Source organism: Leptonotus elevatus, chromosome 8 (genome assembly GCF_054856555.1).
Source record: "Leptonotus elevatus isolate MCC_2025b chromosome 8, RoL_Lele_1.0, whole genome shotgun sequence".
Taxonomy (NCBI): Eukaryota; Metazoa; Chordata; class Actinopteri; order Syngnathiformes; family Syngnathidae; genus Leptonotus; species Leptonotus elevatus.
In genome coordinates, this window is record NC_141246.1 from 5,600,176 (window position 1) to 5,621,730 (window position 21,555).

The 21,555-nt window shown below is 39.3% G+C and overlaps 1 protein-coding gene across 1 annotated transcript; it reads left to right on the forward strand.

The window, feature by feature from the left end:
* The first annotated feature begins 2,491 nt into the window (after window positions 1-2,491).
* On the forward strand, window positions 2,492-21,158 carry LOC147169357 (ovochymase-2). The gene is made up of 25 exons (XM_086082039.1): window positions 2,492-2,660; window positions 3,848-3,978; window positions 5,244-5,337; window positions 5,413-5,553; window positions 5,730-5,827; window positions 7,394-7,508; window positions 7,590-7,811; window positions 8,076-8,285; window positions 9,623-9,763; window positions 10,831-11,076; window positions 11,148-11,333; window positions 11,796-11,905; window positions 11,992-12,092; window positions 12,562-12,839; window positions 13,887-14,050; window positions 14,123-14,306; window positions 14,394-14,612; window positions 15,573-15,707; window positions 15,920-16,141; window positions 16,275-16,457; window positions 17,118-17,230; window positions 17,663-17,757; window positions 17,838-18,127; window positions 19,149-19,309; window positions 20,272-21,158. Exons 1-25 carry the CDS (start codon window positions 2,492-2,494, stop codon window positions 20,461-20,463), a joined length of 4,200 nt encoding a protein of 1,399 aa, XP_085938165.1. The 3' UTR covers window positions 20,464-21,158.
* The last annotated feature ends 397 nt before the right edge of the window (window positions 21,159-21,555 follow it).

Sequence of the window (21,555 nt, forward strand, 5' to 3'; positions counted from 1 at the left end):
GGTAAGTCTGTAAAAAAAATTCTCGAAGTTGATTGTAGATATGTTCATAATTGCTATAGGTGCCTTAGGTATTTCATGCTTTTCTGTTCGTTTGTATATTTTTCACTGGAGCAGACCAATTCACACGGTTTGAGCTTGGGCAATTGCATTGCGGTAGCTCCGAGCAAAGCGTGCAACTAAGTCCGTAGCGTGTGTGTACCGGATTATAAATTTTATTTGGCTGTGCGCATCAATGACACTGAGTAGATACACACAAGTGCCTAGTTGGCATTAGAGTGGTTTATGTGATGTTTATTAGTCAAAGTTACGTGCATGTAAAAAGCGACATCTGCTTTGTCTTTCAAAATAAGAGCATAATACGGGAAATAATAAGTTAACAGTGTATGTCGCTAATTTAACAGCGATTTTGATATAATTTGAAGTGTGCTCATTTGATTTATTTATTTTATTTATTATTTGTTTAGGTTGACTTGCCAACCTGTATTTTTTTCATATTTATGTTTAAAAAATATATATTTTTTACACCTCCTGATATTTGCTTTGGATTCATGATAGGAGTTGAAGTTAGTTTTATTCAACTATATTTTAAATATATCTCAAAATGAAAATGACATTTTATTTCAGTTTGTATTTTTGTGGTTTTAAATGAAAGTGAGATAGTCTTTGGAATTTTACAGTATTATTGCACGTGGCTTCAGTGACCTCCAACAATGGGCAAAACATTTTTGGTGAATACACACACACACACACAAAAAACATGATTGACTCCAACCCCTACCAGCCTTTGTTATATACAAAAACGTATGGCTTTGATGTTTACAAAAATAGGTTTGGTTTGTTGATCTCTCTAAATTATCTTCATTGTTTCATGCAAACTGCTTAGGTGTTTTTGATGTTTAAAAAAAATAGAGATGTGTGTATTTTCTGTTTATAAAATCACAACTGTCAGGTATGTTTGTTCTTTGATGTTTGATGAAAACATTTTAGGTCCGTTAAAAGACTAAATCATATTGATTGTTGATGTAAACGCGTAAACATCTTTTATCTTTCTAAAGACAAAAATGAATTGTCGTGTTTACAAAAACATTACCTTGATTTGATAAAAAAAAAAGGTGTATTTTGTCTTTTCTGTTTACAAAATCACCACACACAGTTAGTTGCTCTTGGTAAAAACACATGTTTTTGATCTTTTGGGGATTTTTTTTTCTTCTGTCGCCATCACCCACAGTTAAAATGTTCAAAAACTTTCCCTTTGTTACTACGTCAGATTGATAGCGAGTAAAAGCGGCCGTAATCTCTTAAATCAGTCCGACTGGTGCATTTGCGTTTGGAATCTCGTCATCTTTGCACAAAAACAAGCGCACACAAAGGTGACCTTCCGTGGCTTCGTTAGGGACTGCTGTATTATGGCTGACAGATGTGGTCATAAATCACGGTGGCTCCCCCAGGCGAAGATCCCCAAACAAACGGCGATAATGGCGAAATACAGCACATTTATCAATCTGCAATATTCCACCCCGAAAACAAGCTTGGCGAAAAACTGTCACGTTATGTAAGGATTTTTTTTGCTTTTTGCCTTGGTCTTCGTGTCCCCACGGAGCCATAAGCTGCTTTTGTTGCGTCATCTGTTCTGTCATCGAGAGAAAATAAAAAGTAAGTACTAATCTGGAAATTAGAACAAGTAGAAGGAAGGAAATACAACCTACCTCAAAATAGTGTTAATGGAAGAAGGATAGCATCTGTGCAGTTGTCATGGCAACCTCACATGATCAACATTACACGGCCAGTAACATGAGTGGACCTGCCAGACCACGGCAGTGATGGGCATGACAGTTCTTTTAAGTGAACTGAATCTTTAGAATCCGTTCATTCAAAAGAACCGTTCAAAAGATTCGTTCGTCGAATTGTTCGTCTACGCGTAAGGAGATCACGGAGCACTGGGATTGGCTGGAGGGAAACCTGCTGCAGAACGTCGCTCATGTTGCATATTTTAGTGATATCGGCGGACCAGCCAGCACACCTGCTCTCAGTCATGTTAGCATTAGCATCTGTGCTAACGTTACTTCAACTTAATCTTATTAGAGTTAGTTGTCTATATCTCTTTGTTGCGTGGGCATTAGCATCGATGCTAGCGGTCTATTCCGAGTCATTATGCAGTACAATGTGGTCTTTAGTACTGGCGGACCAACCAGGGTTCCTGTTGTCATGTTAACCTTAGCATCAGCGCTAATGTTACTTGTTCCCATATTAGACTGATCTGTAATGATGAAAATGTTCAAAAGTGAATAAACGTATCATTTAAATAGCGCATTTCATGGGACCCAACAGGGTTCAACCGAATGCTACTCACATGGGCCTTGTCTGATTAAAGCATGCGATAATGAGCAAGTCTCATTGCTCATTTACTCGCCCTTAATGTGATGCCCCACCTGACGGCCAAAGTACACGCACACACACATGCACACGCACTGCACTGTTCAGTGTCTCCACCATGGCGAGGAGAGGGAACATGGAGATGGCCAAGGAGCACGGTTCTTCCCGGGGTTTGAGCACCCTGGAAATAATTCTGATGGTCCTCTTCTTGGTCATGACTGGCGTGAGCGTGGCCCTAGTGGTCCTCTACTTCGTCCACGAGGAAGACACGGCGCCTCTACAAGAGGGTGAGAATGAGTTGAACAACCCCAATGAAGAAATTTGGTGTAGAAAATGGATGGATAGATGGAAAAGTGTAGATATGACATTGAATTTGAAATTCGGCTTTATAAAATAATTAACTGTAGTTAAATAAATTGGCGTGTGGTTATGCAAAGTAAAAATAAGTTAAATAAGAAATGTGTAAAAAAAACAAAAACGTTTACTTAAAAAATATTTACATCAATTAATTAGTTGAATAAAACTGCAAACATCAACATTTTGAAAAATGTGGAAAATAAAGAATTTCAGCTTTAAAATGAAATTATTTTAAAAAAATGAAATAAGACAAATTAATTGGGAAAAAGGAAAGTATGGCAAATGTAGAATTTCCGCTTTCAAAAATATTAATTTCAGTCCCAAAAAAATGTCTATATAAAATACAAGCACAAATAAAGCTTTTAAAAACTAATAATAATAATAAGTATTAATCATTGAATCAGCATGGTTAAATAAACATGGAAAAGGCAGAAATTCAGCTTTAAAAAAATAAATATATTTTTTAAATAAAATGCAAACATAAATTTGTTTTTCTGAAAAATTTGCAAAAAACTGCTTTAAAAAATAAAATGAAATGACACTTATTTTTATAAAATAAATATTTACAAATATGTTGTATTTAACAAAAAAAATTAAAACCCTATCAATTATATTCAGGATGTTGAAAATCCCTTGACAGTGGTTAAAATAGCACCACATGATATATTGCACACAGGGATCCATCTACAATGTTGAAGTGAATACATTAAATGCCTCATTAGTCAGCCAAATGATGCAGCTTGTTTTAGATGTCGAAATCCTCAGTGACAAAAATGTATTCCACCTGCGTATTTTGGGGTGGGGGGGTCATACAAGTATAAAAATGGGACTGGGCGATAATTTTTATTTTTATTTTTTCACAAAAGTAGGATGTCCAATTTTAACAAATTCTTTACTTATAAAGGCTAATGACAAAAATAAATGTTGTTTGAGTCTTTTATGCTCCTGTGATTTGATTTATTTGTGCTGCTAACCAAACAAGAAGCAGTTTTAGTAGTATTAACTTCAGTGGCGCGCAAACGGGGTGGGCCCGGCAGGGCAGTTCGCCCGAATCACTGCTTTTTAAAACATTGTCACCATGTCTTTGGCAACAAGTCATTGCATATCCCCTCTCCAGGGCCGGACTCAGGGTGCGGCGGCCCGCAGGAGCTCACCGCAGCTTCGGGCACCTTCACCAGCCAACATTACCCCAGTAGTTATGACAACGGCAGGAGCTGCACCTGGCACATTAGTGTGGACCCGGATAAGGTGACTTGACGCCCGCTGTCGCATCCGTTCACATGCTCAGTTACGACTTTTTCTTGTTTTACTTCTGCAATGATAAACAGTCATGTCATGTTTTTCGAGAGTTTCGACATTTCTTTGATGATGGATAGTTACGTTTTCTCGTTTTACTTCTGTGAGGAACGACTTGTTTTTCATGTTCCTTGCTGTGATCAAGGGCAGTTTGGAAGTTTTCTTGTTTTGGTGATGATGGACAGTACTGGTCACATTTTGTTTTATTTCTGTGATGAACAGTTTGGGGATTTTGTCATTTTTTTGGTTTCATTTCTCTGATGACATCTATGATTTTTCTCTTTACTTCTTTGACAATGGACGATTGTAAATGTTTTTTTTGTTTATCTGTTGCATTTCATTAACAACTGACAATTAGACGTTTCCTCGTTTTGTTGTTCGATGATGAAAAGTCACTTGTTATTTATATAGCCCTTAGTCACAAAAGAGTCTCAAAGGGCTTCATATTCCCACAGTTGACAAATTTTAAAGGCATCCCCTGTTTTTCAAGTTCGGTTTTTTAAATATTAAATATTTATATTTTATAATTAACAGTTATGACATTTTTCAATGTTATTTTTCATTTAAAAAAAGTTGAATTTAAAAAATGATATACAGTTACACATTCTCTCATTTTAGCTTTACTTCTGTGATGAGCAGATGACATTTTCTCATTCAAATGTTATTTAGCACCATTTTTCGTGACCCGTTTTGGGCTTTATGGTGGTGCTGACCAAGCCATTTCAAAATAAAATACTACCCACGAGTTAATTTCAATGATAAACTGTTAAGAATTTTTTTCTCATTGCCTCTCATTTGAGACAGCTGCTAAATTAATAAAATGCACTTGACTTGGCTACTGTAGTCGGAAGTCGTTTCCTCCCTTGAAAATTAGCTTTTCTTTTGAAATGCTACCACAGAGGCCGAGCACGTTGCCAGATCGCAAGCGGAGTTTGTTTACTGATTGTCTAATGTAAGGCCAAGCGGTGGAGGGCAGCTGGGATGGACGCAAAACAGACAGATGGCTGCCTCTGTCCCCTTCATCCTTCTTTTCTGACAAAAAAGAAAAGAAAAAAAAAGACAGACCGCAGAGAAAACCGTAATGCACTGCTGCCTCCGTGCCAAGCTTCACACTCTCATTGAGCTTGTGTTGTACGTGTCAATTAGCAACATCTCATTTTGTCTCCCCCTCCACTCAAAAGATGAATGAGATGATGGAACGTTTGTTTTGGTCGCAGGTGATCTCATTGTGGTTTGAAGAGTTTGCCTTGGAGGACACCAACTTGTGTACTGCAGACTTCATCACACTGCGAGATTCACTGGGAGTCATTGGTCAGTTGGACAGTATGAAGTTGAGGATGTCCAAAATGACAGTGGTTGGTGATGATTTTTATGTGACGTTTGCAGGGAAATACTGCGGCTACAGCAAACCGTTGCCTTTGGTGTCTCTCACCAACCGCCTGACCGTCTACTTCGACACTAATGACAGGAAAACAGACCAAGGGTTCAAGGCTCATTATGAGGCCGTGTCTCCGGAGCGCACATCGGGTAAGATGACGCCACATACATTACCATTGACCTAGAAAATGGAGTGTCGCTGGATGAAGATGGGGGAATGGGAGAAGGGGATTGTGTGTGTGTGGGGGGGGGGGGGGGTGCACGCGCGCGTGTGTACAGTATGTGTATACCCTTGGAAATGAAGTGTCGTCCATCCTTGCCTCCAGAAATAGCTGGAGCTGGTGGCGCTCTCCATGGTGACCAAGGGGATCTGCTGACCCCTGGCTTTCCGGAGCAGAACTACCCCAATGGAGCGCTGTACCAGGTAGTTTCAGAATGTGTCAAGGTTATTTTAGTTAACGGAAACTAAAAAAGTAATTAGTAATAAGTAACATTTTCATTAACAAATTTAAAAAAATGAAAATGCTTAAAAAAAAAAAGGAAACTAGCAAACTACATTTTATGTTTACAAAACTAACTAAAACTATAATTATAGCGAAAATGTCCTTTGTTTTAGTCTTTGGTGTATAATTAATGTAATACATGAGCCTTTGGGGATGATTTTAAATGTGATTTTAAGTATTTTTATTTCGATAGTAACTGGAATAAGGACGTTTGAAAGTGTGTCACACAGAAGTGATGCCATCTCGCAGCAGCCAATAGAAAAGCAACATCAGATGACGTTCCTAGGCGACACATTTGCGTGACTTTTGGCTCCAATGGCTCGCCTCGCCTGCTTTTTCATTTAACTCAGCCAAAATGCAACGCTAAGTAAGAAATGCGTTACTTTTTTCATTTTACCATGGTGTTTATTAAATATTGCGCACAAGTAGTACACATTTTAAAAATCAAACAATCCCCCCCTAAAAAAAATATTATAATAATAATACGGAAACTAACTAAAACTAAACTAAAATTAAGCATTCAAAAAAAACACCCTGAAAAATGAAATAAAAACTTTCTAAAATAAATAAAAAAAATCTCAATAAATATCGAAAAATAACTCAAATCTTTAAGGTACTAACTACTGTCATAGTCAATTTTGCTCAAACAATGACATAGGGCTCTAACAAAAAACAGTTCAATTCGGAAAATCAGTTTTGATACAACATATTTGAGTCCATTGGATCAAACTGAATTGAATCGTTCCATTTTAAAATGTATCAAAATACGTATCCTTGAATCGTATCGTACCCCACGTATCGAGATACGTATCAAATAGTCTTTTGACTTCAATGACATTTCATCCCATTTGAACTCTGTTGCTAACCAAAATAGCAGCTCCTACCAGGGTTATTTATAGTTTTGGAATTTTTATTTTTAGTCAGTTTTTATTTCGTTTTGAGTTTTGTTTTTTGAATTTAGTTAGTTTTAATTAGTTTCAGGGTGGTTCTGATAGCTTGTGTTAGTTTTAGTTATTTAAAAAAATGTTTAATTTTAGTTTCGTTGTAGTTAGAGTATTAGTTTTTGTTTAAAAAAAAAAGTATTACTTATAAGCAATATTTAATAAACTGCTTCTATTGGCTGCTGCTCGAGGGCGTGACTTCTGTGTGACATACTTTCAAACGACCTTTACAAACGACCTTTCACATTTAAAATAATCCACAAAGGCTCATGTATTAATTACCAAAAACTAAAACGAAGGACATTTTTGCTATAGTTAATTATAGTTAGTTTTAGTAAGTTATGTAACATCAAATGTTTTTTCAATTAGTTTTTGTTTTTTAAAAAGCCTTTTTGTTTGTATTTTATTTCGTTAAAGGAATTGTTTTCTGAATTGTAGTTTTTTTCATTCGTTTTCATTAACTGCAATAACCTTGGCTCTTTGATGTGCGTTAAGTGTAAACAGCCTCGCAAATTATGCTAACATTTTTCCCGTGCGTTTAAAAAGTGGAAAATCACCGTGCCCGAAGGCGAGCGCGTCCGACTGACGTTCACCTCCTTCGACTTGGTCCCGGAGGTGTGCGGAGACTTTGTGCAGGTCTACGATGGCCCTTTGTCTTTAGGTAAGTGCGTGTTAATAACTCGAAATACTTCTCTGTTTCAAAAAGGCTTATGAACATCTCCGTGTCCATTGAATTTGGAAGGCAAATTTTGTGGGGGGGCTTTGCCCAAGCCGGTGGAATCCAGCACCAACACCATGATGGTGCGCTTCAAATCGGACAGCACCAAGAGCTCCAGAGGATTCCGCGCCACCTTCACCAAATCCAGCCTCCCGCCTATTGTGAACACCACCACCACCACCATGAAACCCACAACCACATCCAAATCAACCACGCAGACACTCTCACCGACCACCACTTCTACTGGTAAAATACTGTTCTTCTTTGGTCTTGTAGGTGTTGGTATTACACGTGACAAATTGCACTTAAGTCTGCTAGCTGGCGTACAGTAAGGTCAGCATTTTTCCATCCTGAGCTTTTTTGTATTATATTGACAGTTCCTATAATTGCAACCTGAGAGTGGTGCCATTAAGAAGTGGATTAAGTCGATTAAGTACCCACTTAAGGTCCAGGTACCAAATTAATTGCCCGCTTCTGAATATCACGATGACGGGACTTTTCCTTTCTCAGGTGGTGCAGTTATTCTGAGCGGGCGCAAAGGGACCGTCCAGTCAGCGGGCTTCCCCGATCCGTACCCCGCGCACCAGAACGTCTCCTGGAGGATAAGCGTATCCAAAGGGTTTCTGGTGAAGCTGCAAATCGTTGAGTTGGCCATCACGGGGGAGACGGGACAGTGCAAGGATGACAAGTTGGTCATATCGGACGCGTACAGCACACTAGGTGATGCCTTTGTTTTCATCATTTTTCTCTTCTTATAAAACGTCAGTAAGCATCAAATGTTAGCGTGTATAATGCCACTTTTCCACTGCAGGTACTATTCTGGGCTATTTAGTAGCTATTGTGTAATCCTGCCAGCTATCTTAACAAAGACTACTAATGAACTAACTTGTCAATAAAGGAAGAAAGGGAGGTTACTGGCTGACTGGCTGACTGACTGACTGACTGACCTGTTGAAGCTAACTACTAGGGACGGAACAAAGGAACAACCTAACAAATAGGTCTGTAATTTTTTTTAAACATAATCTTATAAACTAGCAAGGATCGTAATGACTGATGGACGGAAACTACTTAAATGAACAAACAAAACTAACAAACTAACCAAGACTACTACAGTTACCTACAAAGAAACTGATGAATGAGCTGAGAAATTACTAACTAACTAACTAACTAACTAACTAACTAACTAATGTCATTTTTTTTTGCATAAAAACACAATATTGCTAAGGTTATCTTACCCCCTCTTGCTGTGCTAGTTTACTACCTCTCCACAGTCTCCACATTGCTGCAGCACTACAGCAACCCTCAGTCTCCCCTTGGATAAAATGTCACCCTTGCCTACAGTAGCATACTTTTAAATATTGCTGTGTGCTATTTACTTCAAATGAGGATACCTGGTATAGTCGTTAGGATTAACTAATGTCAGTAAATTAGCGATGGAAGGAAAAGCTAACTAACTAACTAACTAACTAACTAACTGACTAACTAAATAACTAACTAACTGACTGAAGGAACTCACTAAATTCCTAGTAAACTAACGAACAAACAAGAAAACTAACTATCTAACTAACTAATGACCAAGCTAACAAACAAGCAAAAGTAATTGAACTAAGTAACAAGCAAACTAATTGAACTAACAAATGAACAAACTACCAACCAGAACAAACTATCAACCAAAACAAACTAACAAACAAACAAATTAACTAACCGACTGACTGAATGACATATAGTATTATTCCCCACAGTCTCGTCTTTGCTGCCGCACTCTTGCTGCCCTCAGTCTCTCCCCTCGGATCAAATATGTCCTCTGAGAGTGTACTTTGAAATTTTGTCAGAATGCTATCAGATTGTAGATACAGATTGAAGACATTTCCCTGAAGTGAGCCTCTTTAACTTTGAAATGAAGATCCCTGATGTAGGGGAGATGATAATGGAATAGCATCAGAGTCTGCACACATGCACGCGCGCGCGCAAATGCACGCACGCTCACAACAATGGTCGCAAAATGATAAATGATGTCCTCTGCATGGCCGCCTAATAGTCTCCATGTCAATTTCCAGGCACGCACTGCGGCTACATCCGTCCTCCAGCTGTGGTGGCCGCCACCAACACTCTGTCTGTCTCCTTCTTGTCTGACAGTCGCCTCACTGACAGGGGCTTCTCTGCCAAGTGGGAGGCCGTGTACCCTGAGGATATAGCAGGTACGCAGGAGCAGCTGATTAAGGCTCACACTAAAACGTGACAGCCTTCTTAGACCATAACGATTACAAAAGCAGCGTGAACTTTGTCACGTTGAGCCTCCATCAGCATAAAAACAAAGATTACCGTTTTTATTTATGACTTTCTTGATAAGGAAGCAAGGTCGTGCAGGGGCAAGATGGAGATATGATTAATAATAAGCATTGGGAGAGTGCATTGCGCAATAAACACTTTGGTTTGTGCATTAAAAGTGAGAGGAATCTTAAACTGCAGTCATTTGTTATAAAACATATAGTTTCACATTGTAACACATAACAGACAAATAACATAATTACATATAATATTTTTATTATCATGTTTTTATTGTATATGGCTATATTGTATTTCAATATTACTATGTTTTTCATTGAAGGGGTGGAATTGTTTGAATGTTTTTAAATACGATTAATCAACAAAATAATCGAGAGATTAATCAATTACTAGAATAATTGTTCGTTGCAGGCATTATTATCATTATTATTATTGTTGTTGTAGTCGTCGTAGTAGTAGTAGTTGTTTGTTAATGATACATTTATCTAATGTACATGTAAATAACTATAATAATAAATTATGCAAAAAAATTGTAATTTTATTTTCCACATTAAAATATATAGTACCCATTAAAAGTGACAACAATCAAATTTTAAATTAACGCATAGTTCATTCATTTTTTTGGATCTTTTGAAAAATATATTTTGTGATACTTTGTGATATAATCTACTATAATCCATGTACATCTATAATCTTATATACCGGTACTATAATTTAAAATATACTGTAATTGTGCATATACAGTAAATAATTAAAGTTCTAAAATGGTTCATTATTATTTATGCACAATAAAAAATATATAATTTTTGTATTTTGTACATAAAAGTATGATATACAGTAGAGTGAATGTATGATAAATTTCAGTAAAAAAAAAAGTGCCACTTTTCGTATGTGACCTTGGGTCAGACTCACTTAAAAACAAATAGAGTGCTTGCTTTTAAAGGACACGCACTGAATTGAAGTTTTGATTTTGGTTCAGAAATCCAGGGATGTGGCTTTTCATCCAAGGAGGAGATTGGGGTGTTGAAGTCTCACAACTGGCCAACGAACTACAAGGCCAACGGCGAGTGCATGTGGAGCGTGGCGCTGCCGCCGGGCAAGAAAATCACGCTGACCTTCACTCACTTTGAGCTCGAGGCCAAAGACTTCCTGTCATCCAAGTGCTTCGACAAGGTTGTGGTGTATGACATCAACGGCTTGACCAACGCCTTGAATCAGAAGCATGGTGCGTACTAGCGACGCGTGGCAACCGTGGACCGTGGAAAAACTCAAATTACTCTTGGAATCCTTTTTCAGGACCATTTTGCGGCTCCAAGATCCCTCAAATTATCAAGACCCAAGGAAGCAAACTGGTGGTACGCTTCCATTCAGATTTATTTACAGAGGCCAAAGGTTTCAGGGCCTATTGGACTACAAATCCCAGCCTGCCTGCGCCAACTGAGCCACCTGTTCCGCCTAATCCTTGGGACGGCATCGCCATAGGTGGAGTATTGCTTTGAAAGTGCAAAGTGGAAGTGTTAGTGGTAGGACTAGGTGGGGGGAGGGGGGGGGTGTTGGTATGTTAGGGTTATGTGGTTTATGGGTGGGGGTTGGGTTTAGGGGCTGGGGTAAGAGGTTGGAATTTCCAAATTCTGCTTCCAATTTTTGGATTACATATTTTGGAAGTCCCATTACCCATGTGTGTCAGTGTAGTTATTATATCAATTATCAAATTTGAGATTTGAGTCAAATTTGGATTTAGTTGTGAATTGTAATTAAGATAGCCAAGTTGCTCAGGAGGTCATAAGGATCAATTCCAAACCTGTCACGACTTGATCCAAATATTCGATTATAGTTGGGGGCTCTCTGGGATTAGGATTAAGGTACGCAGTATGACACCAAACAATTCTTCCACCTTTCCTCCAACAAAGAGATTAATCATTTGTTTTTTTGGTCCTCTTCCAGACTGGCCCATCACATGCGGTAAACCCGCCATCCCTCCCTCTATTATGTCCCGCATTGTGAATGGAGAACCAGCCAGGCCGCACTCGTGGCCTTGGCAGGTGTCCATGCAGGTGGGAGATTGCCCCCTTAACCCCCCTCACCCCCCCATTTAGCAGTATTCATATCTTAACTCAAACATGGATGTCTTTACTCTCAGGTGTGGCCGTCCAATCGACCCGAACCAACTTTCTTCCACACGTGTGGCGGCACTCTTATTCATAAGAACTGGGTGCTCACAGCAGCTCACTGCTTCATCAAGTAAGTCTATCGGTATTGGCTGATTTGATTCCTAATAAGAATAGAAAATATTGTTTGCATGTAATGTGCATGTATTATTTTTGTCCACAATGGAGTTGCTATCCTCACATTTTACACTGTATTATCTGTGACTGTGAATGTGTGTGGCTTTAAAAGGCGGGGTCCGGTGAGTGACATGGGAGTCCGCGAATGAGATGTGGTGGCAATAAAATAATAATAATATAGGCCATTGCAAACCTTTTTTGATATCAATTACTTTTTACATTTTCGTATTCATGACATGAATAAAAATAATTTGAATGAAAGGGAGCAGAAAGAAAAATATATCTTGTATTTTCCACCACTGTTTACAGGAGATACTTTTATTTCACATTTAAATTGATTTACTCAGATTTGTGTTAATGGTAGCTGGGCTTGGCGTGTTCACTATACTCATTATTTTGCACTAATCCACCCACTTCCTGTCCAGCTACGCCGACGAGCTGCACCGCTGGCGAATGTGCCTGGGCAAGCACAACCTGACCATCACGGAGCCCAGCGAGCGCTGCTTGAGCGTGACGGGCATCTACCGCCACGAGGGCTTCAGGTATCCCACTGTTCCCACCGTGGAGTTCGACATCGCCCTGATCAGGTTGGACGGAGAGGCTGAGGTCGGAGACCAGATCTCTTACGCCTGCCTCCCCTCCCCGGAGGAGGTGCTACCTGGGGGAAAGAAGTGCTACGCCACCGGCTGGGGGGACGAGACAGGTGTGTTACACTCTAAGAACAGCTGGGTCAAAAGTAACTCAACTTTATGACCCAAAAAGTTGGGTCAAATAAATAACCCACAAACAACCCCCCAAAATAGGTTGGGATTTTTTTGGAACAATTCAATTGGGTTATTCAATTAACCCAAAAATTTGGATGAAATGAATAACCCACAAAAATTGGGTTGCTTTGTTTGTCATTAATTTAATTTGACCCAACCTTTTGGGTTAAATAACTCAAAAAGTAATTCAATCATTTATTTAATTAATACCAAAAGTTGGGTCAAATTAACCCACAAAGCAACCCCCCAAAATGGGTTGCTTTTTGGTCCATTAATTTGACCCAACTTATAATTAAATAACCCACAAAGGAGCCCACATTTTGGGGGGTTGTTTTCTTGAAATTGGGTCAAATAAGGGAATGACCCAATTTTTTGTTTTATTCAATTAACCCAAAAAGTTCGGTCAAGTAAAAACCCCAAAATCCCAAAAAATTGGGTTGATACGTGGGTTATTAGTTGAATTTGACCCAACTTTTTGGGTTAAATAAAAAAGTTGGTTGGGATCATTTTTGACCAATTCAATTGGGTTGCCTTGTTAGTCATTAATTTAATTTGACCAACCCAAACCAACTTTTTGAGTTATTTAACCCAAAAAGTTGGGTTGGCTCATTTTTGCCCCAATTCAATTGGGTTATTTAATTAACCCCAAAAGTTGGGTTAAATTAACCCACAAAGCACCCCCAAAAATGGGTCGCTTTTTGGTTTAATGATTTGACCCAACTTGTAATTAAATAACCCACAAAACAGCCCAAAATTTGAAAGGGTTGTTTTGTGGGTTATTCATTTGGCACAACTTTTTGGGTTGAAAAAACTAAAATGTTGGGTTGGTCCATTCGTGACCCAGTTTGGGTTATTTTTGACCCAACTGTTTTTAGAGTGTAGCGTTTGTTCTGACAAGACAATTGCCTGGTAGACTTTATACGTGCCTGCTCTAGATGTTGGATGTGTATTGCATGAACAAACTTTTGCATTCTCGTTTGCTTTAGGGGATTCCATGAACGCAAAAGTAGCAGAGGCTCTAAACCAAGTGGCCTTACCTGTTGTACCGTACAACACGTGCAAGCGAATGGACTACTGGTGGTTCCAGGTGAAGACTTCCATGATCTGCTGCGGTTACACGCTGCCCGACGAGCTTAAGTCCGTCTGTCAGGTAAAAACAACCGACACAAGATAGACGGCAGGAGAGTTTCCCCCGTGATGTTTCCTGGATTTTGCGACACAGGGAGATTCCGGCGGTCCTCTGGTGTGCCAAGATGGTCCCGACAGTTCCTGGGAAGTACACGGAATCACCAGCTTCGGTCCCATCGGGTGCATCATGAACAAGAAGCCGTCTGTGTTCACCCGCTCGTCCGCTTACCTTCCCTGGATCAGCAACGTCATACGCAAGGACATCTACAACCAACACAGTAGGGTTCATTCTTGAGCTTCTTGTTTGGTTCAGAGGTGGCAAATGTGCTCACGCTCGATACTTCACCCTCGTCCTTCCCATGTAGCATCTGGCTGCGGCGGAGCAAAGGACTTGACGGGCACAGGCGGCACGTTGTCCTCCATGGGCTTCCCAGGCAGCTACAGCAATAAGGCCCGATGCCAGTGGAACATCCACGCGCTCCCCGGCAAACTGGTGCACCTTCACTTCACCAACTTTTCTTTGGAAGAGAGTCAAATGTGTTTGAATGACAAAGTCAGCATTTCGGACGGAACAGGAAGTCTGGGTATGGAAATGCAATGTTTATTTATTTTATTGTCTGTATTTTATATATTTTTACTTGTTTATTTAATTTAAAGTTTCTATTTTTTATTTTGTTTTAGATTGTTTTTATTTTGATGTTTTTTACTACTATATGCATAGTTATGTGTTAACATGTTTTTTAAATTTGATATTTGTTTTGTTATATATGCAAGAAATTTTAATTTTATGTAACTTATTTTATGAATACCAAGTCATGATTGCTTTATTCTGTTATATATGTTTTTATTTACTTGGATTATTATATTACATAATGTATTTGACACACAAACATATTATTTAATGGCCTTATTATTAATCAATAAATAATAAATAATGAATATTTTTAAATTACATGAGAGGTGATTGAAAACAGTCAAATAGTCACCCACAAACACATAATATAAAACAATTTAAAATGATGATGATGATAATAGTAATAATAATAATAATAATAATATACAATAATGCAATAAAATAAGGTTTAAATGAATATAACGTCTAATACCATTTAATTTAAAAAAGTGATTATTTATAAGATTATTGCATTTAAAATATATGTACAGTACACAGTAATATCTATATTAACATATCTACTAAATGTCCATTTTTACCCCACCCTTTAATGTTTTTTACACATAAATCTTAATCAAAATCGATTTTTAAAAAATAGTTAAAGAAGCTTGAATTATTTCAAAAAATTAACATTTTTATTGATTATTGAATTGCTTGACTAATACAAATAAATACATAAAGTATTGTTGTTTGTTTTAATTATTTTGAATTTTATTTTATATATATATATATATATATATATATATATATTTTTTTTTTTCCAAACATATTTATTAATATGTTTTTATAAATGTGTAATTTTATTTATTTTGTGGTAAAGTATTTGTTTACTGACAGCTTGTGCGTGTGCCTTCCCTTCCTTCCCTGTCAGGCACCTACTGCAGTCACACGCCACCCATGGACCTGGTGAGTGACGGGAGCTCGCTTCACATCAGCTTCTCGTCCAACGACAAGGTGGTGGACACGGGCTTTGCGGTCACCTGGAAGGCGGTTGACCTTTCGGAAGGTAAAAGGTTTCAATAGAGTAGACAGTCTACCGCAGTTCTCAAATTGGGGTGGGGTCCGCACAATAATTAGCAATTTATTATTGTGGTTTCATTAAAAAAGTTATGGTACGATTAGTAAAAAAGTAGTTATGTATAAATGGTGTGCAGATTAATTATCCCCCCTGGAGCAAACACTAGGTCTCATCTCAACTATGATTTCATTACGTGATAGCTCCTTGCGGGGGAACGTTCAATAGCCCCCAGGGTGAACTCACCAGTCCCGACTGGCCCAAAGACTACCCCACCCAGGCAGTGTGTACATGGAGGATCCGGGTCCCTGACGCCAAAAACATCCACGTGGCCTTCACGCACTTTGAGCTGCAGGCCGTCAACCTGCTGGGCAACTGTGTGGACTACGTGGAGGTCTTCAATGGGGGGAACATGACGTCCCAAGGTCGGTCACAGCATTTGGTTTTAAATATAAATATAAATCTATTTAAAGGAAAGGCCACATTTTCTGTACTGACAAGTTAATAATTCATATTGTCAAACGAGACATAAAACTCGGGGACACATGTTTTCCACAGGTCGTTTCTGCGGCTTTGCCCTGCCGCCCAAACTGAGCGTGCCGGGCGACACGGCAGTCATCCGCTTCTTGAGCAACAGCGCCAACCGGCAGCAGGGTTTCCGTGGCTACTGGACCACCGACGCCGGCGTCATCCCGACACTACCCCCTCCCACGCCCAACCCGTGGGACAACATCACCATCAGTGAGTGATTTTCAGTACCTGAAAGTATATAACTTTGGTAGACGTTAATATTGCCTGAGTAAAAGTCTTAAAATGTCTGACAGTGTCAGCTGTAGCCTATTTGAAAGTAATTTTCTGATATTTGATGTGCTTAAATATGGGAAGTAAAAGTATTTTTAAAAAGTGAGTTAATTTTGATTGTATTTGTTTTAATTCAGTAAGTTTGGGTCTGCATGTTGGCTAATGAGCTAAGTTAGCTAGCACATATTAGCCACATGCCTAGTAGTTAGTTAAGATTATAATAATTAACAACATAAAGACTTGGCTGGATACATATATATTAGTTAAACCTCCCAAGTTGGACGGAGAGTTTTTGAATGTCATTTTTGACATGATAAAAGAGTTGGAACGATTCTTACATGCCCACAAGTGTGTAATGTTATTCTCGCTATCACCATCACGGACTTCACCGTTGTAGTAGTTTTGATCATCATTTGTTGCAGTAGATGTCGGAAATAGGTGTCTATGAATATAGGGGAAGTGAATGTTTCCAGAAATACAAATGACCTAATAGTAGAGATTTGTAAAAATTCTACTGAAGTGCAGTAACATTATTTGTATTCCATTTCATTACAAGACTGTTTACAAAGCATATCTAATACTTGGGATATCTCGTACCAGACTGGCCAGAGGACTGCGGAAATCCGGCAGTGACCCCCAACACGGGCACAGCGAAGGTTGTTAATGGAGAAGAAGCGGTAGCCCACTCCTGGCCCTGGCAAGTCTCCATGCAGGTAACTGTCCAATATGGAAATCATCATCAAATAGGCAAGAAAAATAAGTAAGACACCTAGATAGGGAATAAATGTATCAAATCAAAGTGGTTTTGTGTAAACAGGAATACATTTAATGGCATTTAAATTAAATTTGTAAAATGTTTCAAACTTAAAAAAAAAAAATGCAATGTAAACTTATTGCTAACATACAGATGGAAAACATCATCTACATGCTAGCAATTAGCATCTATATGGCCGCTTTAGAGCCACTTCGAGGAACGGATATTTGGACACAAATTGGGAGCAACACATGTAGACAGAAAATATCACCAAATGACAAAAAAGCCACTCTTCTTCTCTTGTCTGAATGACTATATTATACTGCCCCCAGGTGGCCAAGGCGGGCACACCAGATGGAGCAGAATAAATTATATATTGATTCCTTTGCAGGCCTCGCCGATGTCTCCCATCCCTTACATGCACGGCTGTGGAGGTTCGTTGATCCACGAGGAATGGATCCTAACTGCTGCCCACTGTTTCATGACGTAAGATAGACACAAAACAAGGATTTTTTCATATTTTTTTCCAAAAGCATCACTTTCAAATTATCTTTCTGGCGTTCCAGGCCCCTCAACAAAACCTCGTACTGGCGCATGTGCCTGGGGAAGCACCACATGAACTCCTCCCGGGATGTCCCGTCGGCGGAGGCGTGCTACAAGGTGGACAGCATCATCCGCCACGAGGGCTTCGTCTATGAGCAAGACCGCACTGACATCACGCAAGACATTGCCCTGGTGCATCTGGCCCAACCCGTCAACATGACACGGGAGATCAGCCCCGTCTGTCTGCCCCGGCCTGGGGTGGAGGTGGAGGCGGGGACGCGCTGCTTTGTCACCGGTTGGGGAGATGAGAAAGGTGATTTTTTTTTTTTTTTGCCGTGTGAAAGGTAGCGACAGAAATGGAGGGACAAAGTTGATTGGGCAATTTCCAGTTCTTCTGGTGTCGATTCAGAGTCGTAAGACTGGCGGGACGATGCTTATACAGTGTACAGTAAACCCCTGCTAGCATGAGCTGATCCCCCACTCCCCCCAAAAATATTTATAATGGCGTTTTTTTCCTGTGCCACTGTTTTGTGTGAAAGCTTACCAACAGGAAATAAAGTGGACAAAGTCGATCAGGCAATTTTCAGGATTTTTAGTTATTTTGAAGACTAGTAAATCACTAACTGCTTTCACACTCAAAAGCTGACCAATGACAGTCCAGTTTGTCAGACCATGTAGGAAGTCAGGACATAAACAGAAACCAGATGGTGCCTGTGTGTAACGGTATTCCATAACGCCGGGACGGGTGTGAAGTTTAACACCTGATACTTAGTTGATCCCATCAGGTCAAAAATATGCCTTCTTTTTTGGCTCTGATGTCATTTTTCTAGAATTATGTGCTCCGTGTGAAAGGTAGGAAAATGAAATGAAGGGCTGAGATTTACTTGACAATTTTCAGGCTTCTGAGGGTAGTATCAGAACCGTAAGTTCATGCTGTGCGTAAAGCAAACTTTTCCTGTGTCACTGTTCTGCGTGAAAGGTACTAACACAGAAGTGGGGACAAAGTCTACCTGGAAATTTTCATGCTTATGAGAATGTATCAGAGCTAGTAAATCTATATATACCCCCTTTCACACTGCCCACCAAAGTTATCTTTTTCCTGTATTACTCACTCACCTGTATGAATATACTGCCACAAAACGTAGAGACAAACTTTCCAGGCTTCTGAGGTCCTAACAGAGCTAGTAAATCAATTCACCCCTCCCACACTAAAAAGACGGCCAATGGTAGTAGTTTTTTAGACTGTGTAGGAAGTCAGGACATGAGCAGAAACCCAACTCGGAACAAAACATGCAGACCAACTTAGACATTTTACCTTCTCTATTTATTCATAGGGAACATCTTCCCCAAAGTGTCTGAGAAACTCAACCAGGCTGCTCTTCCTGTGGTGGACTTCAAGACCTGCAGCAAGCCCGCCTACTGGTGGGACACGCTGCGGCCCTCCATGATCTGTGCCGGGTACGAGTCCCCGGATGAACTCAAGTCTGCGTGCCAGGTGAGAGGACACATCTGTCCGTAGGTGGCATTGCTGTTCTGTATGAATGGCACTGACAGGACGTGGGGCGTCAAGTGGACTCGGCAATTTACTTCAGAGATATAGCATGACAGACTAGTGCCTTCCATACTGCCCCTCGAAGATGGCTCTTTTCTGTGTGAAAGGTGCTCACACAATGGAGGGACAAAGACTCGACCCTAAGGGTTTTCTGCAGTGCCAGTAAAGGGGTATGAATTAGTTGTGTTGAAGACGTTTATCAACAAATACTCATTGTAATTAATCTCAATAGCTTTTACAACTGGTGCGGCAATTTTGCAGAGGCACCGAAACTATAACCCCTTTTACACTGCCCGATAAAGCCGTCTTTTTTCCTTTGTCACAGCATGTGTGAAAGGTCCTGAAATGGAATGAAGAAACAATGTTTACATTTAGCATTTCTCGGCTTCGACTTAGTATCAGAGCCGCAAAAGCGGCTTGGTGATACGTGTGTGTGTAAGGGGATTCCACAATGCTAGGATAGCGGTATGACGTTTAACACTTGATACTTGCTATCCCAATATCAGGCCAATTTTGGGTTCTCTGTGAAAGCCAAAAGCAGATAAAGGCACGGTCCTCTGTTCTGGCTTCTAGTCAATAGTCCCTTACACACCGCTTGTTTTTTGTTTGTTTTTACCCCGTGTCACTGATCTGTGTGAAAGGTACCAACACAAAATTTAGGAATGATGTGTATCAATTTTCTAATCAAGTTCCAAAACATATTTGATCATTTGTCGGTATAATTTTGGACTTGGCAATGCGAGCTATATTCTCACAACCGATGTTTACGTAACCGCTTGTTTTGTTTGTGGTCATTCATCCAAAATCCCTCAGTTTGCATGCTTAATCACACACAAAGACGAAAATAGTGGGGCATTGTTTTATTCTTGGCTGTAGCTTCATCCAAGTCTCTTTTCACCCCGCAGGGCGACTCTGGGGGCCCCTTTGCGTGCAAGACTGCCGGGGTCAACGCCATCTGGGAGGTGCACGGCGTGGTCAGTTTCGGACCTCAGGGATGCATCAAGGACAAGAAACCGTCGGTGTTCACCCGCGTTTCTGCTTTTAGCCATTGGATCCATGACAACATTAAAAAGTTCACGTACGAAAGGGACAACTAAGATACAGTGGTACCTTGACATACAAGTTTAATTTGTTCAGTGAACACGCGTGCAAGTTAAATCACTCGACAGTATTTTGCTGTATAAAAAGGACGAAAAAGTTGTTTTCAATATGATTTAATTCAATGGGTATTGTGCGGGTCCTTCTGGTATGTGCACTTTGACCACCAGAGGGCAATATAATACATATACTGTCCATCTATTTTCCGAACATGCAAGTACTAAACACAAGTTACTTGAAATTTCACATTTAGTTTTGAAGTTTGTCATCTAACGGTGGAGTGCATGAAGCTCACCGGTATGTCAAATTTTTGCATGCTAATAAATAAAGCAAAAACAATAAAAAATCGAAAAGTCAAAAGTATTGGTATATTGTTATTTCATGCTGCTGCAACACACATGCAACATATAACAAATACAGTATAATGTATGAACTATGCAAACACGGAGCCCGCTCAGCCCAATGTAGGACAAGGAACCATTTTGGTAGCAAAATGTCTCTTATAAGGAGAAGCATGGGACTTCTTCGAGCTAATCTGGGAAGAAAGTTCATAATTTGAACGTTATTACCATCAGAAAGTTATATGTGTTGTGCCATTGTTATAAATACAATGTTAATTATTATTAATATATAGTGCCCTGTAGAGGGCTAAATGCTATTATCTTGAAATGTATGATATTGTAAATATGAGTAATTAAGGTTGAGTTGTTGTGTGACTTATTTCAGAAGAAATAAAATATACACAATTCCCATGTCTCATGTCCTATATTACATTAATGTTACATACATGAGAACAAAATGGTGTTCGCCTGCCTCCTTATAAAGCAATAGTACAGTAGGCTACAAACCATGTGATTTCTCCTAGCCATAAGGAAAGAGGGTACTAATGAGGCCTGCTGGAGAAAGTAAAAATCCTAGTGTAGTTTAGGCCCTCTCCAAAAAGGTTCTCTATTTGATATATGATTAATAGGGTTATGGCCTCTTTCTATGCTACTGTATTTAATGTTTATTTTGTGACAATTTCCAATCATATTTTGTATTATATAATTATTCTATAGAGGTGTATATTTGTATTTTTTTAGGCACATTGT